This window comes from Hordeum vulgare, chromosome 4H (assembly GCF_904849725.1).
Source record: "Hordeum vulgare subsp. vulgare chromosome 4H, MorexV3_pseudomolecules_assembly, whole genome shotgun sequence".
In the NCBI taxonomy this organism is placed as follows: domain Eukaryota; kingdom Viridiplantae; phylum Streptophyta; class Magnoliopsida; order Poales; family Poaceae; genus Hordeum; species Hordeum vulgare.
The window spans coordinates 69,949,336-69,957,323 of record NC_058521.1 but is presented as its reverse complement, the minus strand read 5'-3'; the positions used below and the strand labels follow the sequence as shown (position 1 = coordinate 69,957,323).

At 44.1% G+C, this 7,988-nt stretch overlaps 1 protein-coding gene across 1 annotated transcript; it reads right to left on the bottom strand.

Annotated features, from left to right (window-relative positions):
* Nucleotides 1-3,546: 3,546 nt before the first annotated feature.
* LOC123447910 (protein disulfide-isomerase) lies at nt 3,547-7,240 on the bottom strand. Its single transcript, XM_045124631.1, has 10 exons — nt 7,008-7,240; nt 6,614-6,644; nt 6,231-6,515; nt 5,938-6,126; nt 5,653-5,778; nt 4,814-4,951; nt 4,603-4,722; nt 4,390-4,507; nt 4,140-4,252; nt 3,547-4,057 (listed from the first exon to the last, which is right to left on the bottom strand). The coding sequence occupies exons 1-10, from the start codon at nt 7,202-7,204 to the stop codon at nt 3,833-3,835; spliced, it is 1,542 nt and encodes a 513-aa protein (XP_044980566.1). The 5' UTR covers nt 7,205-7,240; the 3' UTR covers nt 3,547-3,832.
* Between the last annotated feature and the right edge of the window lie 748 nt (nt 7,241-7,988).

The following is a 7,988-nucleotide window of genomic DNA, read 5'->3' as shown; positions in this document are numbered from 1 at the left end:
ACGACTGATGTCGTGAATCATCTTACAATAAATACTCCCACCAAATCATGTGTTTACTGTATTTGGAAATGTCAGCCATGCATTACTTGAAAATGCTAATGCATTTATTTAATTTACTACTAGGAGTAAGTGGCATCTATAAATAAATGATTTGTTTGAGAACAATCATGGCCAAGGTGATCCTTGGTGAACCCGGATGTATCCTTCAATATAACACATGTGATAAAGTCATTGCTAGTGTTTTGGATGTCATTCTCGAGGAAGTGTGTGACTTTAGAGTCATTGCCAAAACGTATAGATTTTGCATGTTCTACATTGGTTAGTCACTATTAAAGTATAACCACGATGTGATGTGGACCTTGCATAAGTGTTGAGACACTCAATCATTGCCATAAATTATGGGATCCATCTTGATGATGGACGACACTATAATTAGAAATAGTGACGTAGGCTCCATTGCCATGTATTTTACCAATGTAATAAAAGGTAATCATTGGAGTATGCAAATATTTGCATAATTCTCTATGATGTATTCAAACAAAATGAGGCTTGAATAATTGATATTGGTAGATAGTACCATTCAACATATAACAATCATGCATGAATTTACTATGATAGTAAATCATTTTAGTGAACAACAACAATTGCTTCAAAGGAGCAAATTTTAGTACGGCTGATGCCATATAGCCATATGTGTAGACCTAATTTATATAGGATAACACTTTGAAGATAATCACCAATATGGTGTAGATCTCGCAATAATAGAAAACATAGTCTGGCTATTGTGAGTAGACGTTTATAATTCTATTACCTTATGTTATGCTAAATGTATGAAATCACTTTGAAGGTAATCATTTGTCAAAGTGACATGATGTAGACCTTGCAATAATAGTGGATAGTCTGCAAAATTTGCAGTAGATGTCATTATTACCTTATGATATCTTGAGGTAGTCACATTCAATATTAATATTTGGAAGAGCACGTTGAAGGTAGTCATCTTGTCGAAATGACATGATGTAGACCTCATAGTAGTGATGGATAATCTGCAAATGGTGTGCCACCAATACCTTGTGATTCACTTTTTTTTGAGATAGTCATATTAAATATGACACTCCATAATTCTTCAGATTTGCAACAACAAATGTTTTTATTGCAAACAAAAATAATAAATGTTGTCCAGATGTCATTGGAAAATTTTGCGGTAAATACATTGTGCCTTAAATTTTGGAGCAATGGAGCATGTAATGTCAGCAAAACATGCTTTTGCAATAGTATTTTGTGATAAAACACCCTTTTGCAAATATATGAAGACATGAGGCCTTCAGATGACAATTTTAACCATTATGAAATGGTGTATAATTATATTGGATATAATTTGGGATGAACTGAGTTTTAAGCCACAAAGTTTTGTTAATCTGATGGCAGAACAGAAAACATAAAGACTTATATGAAATTATCATACAACCTGAGGGTTGAATTACATATTCATCAAAGAGATAAGAAATCTCCAATTTCTTGCCGTGTGGCTAGGGATTAGACACCGCCACCGGCCGGCCGGAGGGCCTGTCGCATCGGTCATTGCTGTGCGTCGGAGGATGTCGTTGGAGTGTGTTGTCTGCCGCGCGCCGTCCGATGTGCATCGGGAGATGTCGCGGCCGTGCCTAAGGGGGTGTTTGTTTCCAGGGACTTTTTGGTGTAGGGACTAAAAAAAGTCCCAAAAAGTCTCATGTGAAACAAACAGGAGGGACTTTTAGGGACTAAAAGGGGGTATTTGGGACTATTTGGAGAAGTCCCTATGGGAGGGTCTTTTGGGGACTTTTTGGCACTTTTTCCAACAATGCCCCTACTTCTAGCATGTCATTTAATAACTACTACTACATTACTAAGGGTAACATGGTCTTTTTGCATGTCATTTAATGACATCTAGTCCCTATTTAGTCCCTGGAAACAAACAGATAGGGACTAGGGACTTTTAAGTTGGGACTAAAAAAAGTCCCGGAACTTCTAAAACAAACAGGGCCTAAGGCTCGCTGTCGCGGGAGTGGCCGTCTCCGCTAGCAGCCATGCCGCAGGGCGCCGTGCGTCGCGTCGCGTCACGTCACCCCCTTGATGTCAGATGAGAGAGCTCGGGCGTTGCGTGCCGCAAACAGGAGTGGCCTCCCCGCGTGTTGGGGCCACTGTGTCGTGCCCCAAAAACGCCGCTTCGATCCTAAGAGTCGTGTTCTTCTTCTTACCATGGTTGAAGCAGTTGCCGCTGATGGGACTGCACATCACCATTTTTTATTATTATACGGAATGTCTGCTGATTCAGAGAAAAATACAACCGGTCAATGAATCAATGATGTTAATCATAAATAGACAGTCAAGTTGGCTTTCTCCCGATGGATTTCTTGGATGCATGCATCGATGCATGCTTGTATTTTCTATGGACGGTGTGCCAGAGCCGGTCGATGGCCAGGAGCAGGCTGCATGCCGGCTATGAGTCGGGACATGTCAAGGGCCACGTCGGGTTGTCTTGTTTGCCTCAGCTATCGTGAGGGCAAACAACATGCGCCGCGGTAGTTGGTGTCGAGGACGCTGCCGTGCGATGGAGACTGACACTGTGAGCCGGTCTTGCGCTGTTGTCGGCGTGAAGTCCGGCACCGCTGCCTCCGTTGCAAGAAAAAATTCGTCCATGGCCGGTCTTCTCTGTTTTAGCCTATCTCTCTAATGGAGAGCAAAGTGCATGATAATGTGTTAGAGTAAAACGAGATTGCATGAAAGTGAATGGACGATTAGTCCTCTTTATATTGATTCTCAAGTATATATACATCTGGAAGAGGTACGAAGAAGAGGTGTCTGTTCGGAGGCATCCCTCCAGAACAGGTACGTGTTGGCAATGGAGAGAGAGAGGAGACACGGCTGTTCGGGGTTGGACACATCCCTTGAATTAATCTACTGATTAATTTCTAACATTTATAAAGGATGCTTAAACTTATCCTTTTAGCATCGTAAGACATTTAATTAAGCATCCTTCTATATAAGCACGACGGAGTCAAGACATCCCTCATGTGATTAATGTTTAGGAAAAACTTATCTATTTTTCTAAGCTTGTTCCTTGACTCGGCGGTGGAGCCGGTACGGATGGTCCGTTAAGCAATGTTCCCCTACCGTGGTCTACCATATCTGCAGCATACTTGCAACACTACCACTACGAATCAGGGATGAAATTATCTGTCTAATCAACCGTTGGATTAGCAAGCTGCTGGCCCTCTGCTCCACCACTAATGTAAAATTGAAGATAGGAACAGAAGAGAGGTTGACTTTTAATTCACATGGTTGGCTAATGTTATGTTTAGGAAATAGAAGAAGTTGCATGTTCTAAAGAAAAATTTCTATATAAATTCTATGCTATTAAATTCCTATAAAATTCTTCCAAACCAAAGGAGGCAAGCATACCATATTAGTTTCAGCCTTTCAGGCGACCAGAGGAAGATTTATCTCCAGTTCTGGTCTCCATTTGTGTCTATCTGAAACTAATATGAACGTCTAAAAGGCACCACAACAAAGCGAAAGGCACATGCATGATGATTCTGCCAGGCACAGAAGTGCCATTTATTACCAGAGCTCTCCACCAAACATTTCAACTGTCACTTCTCGATAATTTAACTAAGTACACGACTGAAGATTTGTTACAGTATTTCTCGCAACGGGATACAGTATCAGGCAAAACCGGGGCCAACACATCCAACAACCAACTCTCGACCCCCCTCGCAAAATCTGGCGTTGGAATCTGCCTTGCCAAAACATGTTTCCCCATCCTCTACCTGTCTGCTGCTAGAAAGACTGTTGCTCAGAGCTCATCCTTCAAAGGCTCGGTGGCAGCCGGTTCCGCCGCCTTCTCGGTCGCCGCCGCCGCCTGCCCAGCAGTCTCCTTGTTCTTCCTGATGTAGTCAACGATCTCGTCGGCCGTCCTGCCACCCTCATAAGAGACCTTCTTCCCGCTGGGAGTGACGAAGTACAGGGTCGGGTAACCCTGGACATCAAACTCGCCCGGCACGTCATTCTCGGTGGCGTCCTGTGGACGAGAAACAGTGGTTAAGATAACTTGTGCTACTTCGTTGCTGGAAGTGAAACGAGGGAGGGCAACAAATATTTACCATCTTCGCGATCACAACGTCCTCTTCGCTTTGAAGAGTGGCAGCTGCCTCGTCCAAGATGGGTGCTAGCTTCTTGCAGTGTCCGCACCAGGGCGCATAGAACTCAATAAGAACTGCAATATAGAGTGGCGAATCGATGAGCACATATCTTACAGGATGACTTTGCCAAAGTCATTCAAGACAACATTTCCAGTCACTTGATACATTTAGACTAATCCAGTGAGGAAAAAAGATTAACAAAGATGAATACCATTTTTGCCAGATTTGAAGACCACGTCATGAACGTTGTCAGCCACAACTACCTTCACAGGCTCATTGTTCGCCTCAGGAATAGGCTCGGACTTCCTGAATGGAGTCAATTTACCATCCTACATATATGAATGAGCACTAATGAGATTACCTCCAGATCAAACAAATATGGCTGTCGTCCTTCAACCAAGAAAAACTAGGAATGGCTACTTACAAAGTAATCCTTCAACCAAGCAACGATTTGGCCAGCCTCAACATGTTCCTTCAAAAACTTCTTGGAGTCACCGTCTTGAATGAGGATAAGTGGTGCCTGGTCGACTTTCAGCCCAAAGTACTATGTTTCAAAAAAAATTCTGTTAGCACCAAGGAAAAAAAAAACCAGTATGTATAACTACTTAAGATAGAAAGGGAAACAAGCAACCAACCTGGAAAGCCCCTTGGCTCGATTCAATGTCACCAATTAGGAACTTGACATCCTTGCCACTGAACTCCTCTACAGCACCATAGTAGGCTGATTTGAAGGACTCAAACGGTCCAGTGGAGAAGTTCAAAAAGAGCATGGCCTGCAACCATTTGATGTCAGATAACAAAAGTGACCAATAATCAGTAACCAATAACTAAAACGCAATGAAAAAGCTAATGCACTAAGCAGCTTCACCACTCTAGAAACATATAACTGAACTATTTTTATGCTCAAAGCACTGAAAACACCAAATCATGCCATGCTGCATCTCAAACAATCATTACATATATGGCTCTGAATAAACCTTTCAGGTACGACAACCATGAATGGAAACACTAACCCCAAAAGGTTAAGCCTAACAAAACTAGATGCACTACTCCAAATGCACTTCAAAAATTCATTGCAAGATGATTTCTTCAATGTACAGGATGAACAAACGTGTTGAAGGAATTAGCTGCCCAATTCAAAGACTTGGGGCCAAAAAGTGACTAGACTATACTAATCAACCATTTATATCAACATGTTTCAGGAAAAAAGATGTCAAATTCAACCATCATTGGATTAAATAAGTTTTGTGTACGCACCAAGAGTTGGGCTGATAATCAACTAAAATATACAGTAGTAATCAACTGTCCATCAAAACAACATATAGTGATCAACATTAATGCCCCATTAGTTACAAACATGAGGCATAGACCTAACTGACTAGGCATATAAAGTAAAAATTAATCATCTATACAGAACTCATACAATTACGAAAAATGATAAAGCATTCTAGAAGCAAGTTGCGTCAGTCATTACCTTGGGAGCATTGCTCTGGAAGAATTTCAAGAGGTACGGATGGTTGTCAGGGTTCTTATCAAAAATAACAACTTTCGGGGTGCTGCTAGCATCAATGAATTTCTCCAAAGCAGAAACATCAAAATCCTGCAAAAGATCACATCAGTAATCTGTATGAAGTAAGAAGAACATAGATAAACACTCCCTTGGTTCCATATTAGTTGTCACTAAATTGTACAAAATCAGCAATAACTAATATGCAACAGAGAGAGTAATTACTAGTTTACAGAGGGAGCAATGTATAACCTTGCTATCAACAACGAGCTCATCAAATGGCTTGAATAGCCTGACCACTGGCCTCTCCACTGCTGCATCACCACGTGGGAGATGGTTGGCATGCACAGTGTGGCCAAAGTCATAATCAGACCGCAGCTTCTCAGCAACCTCAAGGAAGTTCGTAAACTCAGGGCCACTGAATTCCGTGAAAACACCAACCTATACAATTGCCACCATTACTTAGTCAGCAGACATAGAACATCAACCATGGCTATATGGCAATTGCTATATGAAAGTAAGAACAGACAAGATGAGAAGTTTACAATGTGGATCTTGCCGTCTTCAAGGTAAGTGGCATCTTCAGGTGCCTTGATCTCCTTGGAAGCAGGGCCAACCTGCTTCTTCAAGTATTCAACAATTCCCTCGGCCTCCCTGGGACCCTTGTATTCCTGAATGCTCTTTCCTCCGTTCCTGAAGATCTTAAGGGTAGGGAAGCCCTGGACCTCGTACTTGCCCGCAAGCGGCTTGTTCTTCTCATCGTTGGCATCAACCTTAGCAAGAACAATCGCTGGGTCGTGCTTGCTCAACAGCTGGGCCGCCTTCTCATACTGCAACAGCACACAAGTGGAAATTCAACGAATGAGATCAATAAATTCAGCATATAACACAGTGCTAACTAAGTGGTCCAAGGATGCAGAAGAATTACCTCCGGTGCCAGGCTCTTGCAGTGTCCACACCTTAAAAAAATAATTTTAACGAATTAGCAACGACTTTGACAAAATTCAGACCAGACTAAGTGAGACTGTACTGAAACAAGTCGGAACAGGCAGAATCTGCACTACTACATAGTTACAGTATAAAGTTGGACACGGTGGAATCCCAGCCCAACAACCTTTAAACCCCTCGAGGAACTTCAAATCCAACCGAAACTAGAGAGGAATCAGCGATCCAGACGCACCAATCGCCAAAGCCAGATCCCTCCCCCGTGGTCCGTAATTCACGAATCTGAGACCCCTCGAAACCGACCACGATCTAAACCCGTCGGATCCGCACCAACACTCCACACGCGCACGGATAGGATACCAGAGGCGAGGGCTCACCATGGGGCGTAGAACTCGACGAGGATGAAGGGGTGCTGGGCGATGGCGTCGTCGAAGTTGTCGGCGTGCAGGGTGAGCACGGCCTCGGGGGCCGCGGCCTCCTCCGCGGCGGCGGCCTCCTCCGCCCTGGCCGCCGGGGCGGACAGGACGACGGCAAGCGCGAGCAGCAGCGAGATCCAGACCTTGGAGATCGCCATGGCGGAACTGGGGGAGCGGTGAGATTTCTCGGGACGGACACGACGACGCCGCGGTGCTGCACGGGTTTTAATAGGAGCGGAGGGGGGTTTAGAGCCTCCAACGTGGACGCGGTCCACGGTGGATTGGACCATGTCCACGGGCCCCACGACGGCCGGGACTCTGTGGGCGCGGCCCACAGAGATCACGGGATCATTACTCGGCTCTTTCGCGTTCTGGTCCCTGAGACTATCGCAAATATAATTTGAGGTGTTAAGGTCGGTAAGAGTTAAGCTAATAAATTACTATGAGATCCCTCGCGAGGGTATCGATCCGATTAGGAAGAATTTGCCGCGTGACTCGAAACGGTTGGGGTTAGCGGACCCGGGACGCCACGTCACGCTCGTGCGCCGCCAGTGTACGGTACACGTGGGCTGCAAACACGTACCCCGATGGGGTCAGGCGAATCGCAGCGCTCCACGTCATGTTAATGACATGTCCACTGGTTCCTGATTAGCCGAGGCTACTGAGCCTACGCGTACCGGGCGCTGTTTCCGAATCCGGACTGCAAGATATGGCAAAAATATTTATGTTTGGATGATTATTAATTCCGTCCTATCTGAGGAGATCATTCATTCATTCATTTGCTGCGTGTAAATGTGAAGAAATTAACTCGTTCCAAATTTGGAGTAATTCTTCAGGGATTAATGATTTGTATGGTACACAGTAATTCTGCATTGTTTTGATTCGTTTCATACCGTAGCATGACGGGTCAGCTCTACGACCCACCCATTGCCCATCTACTAT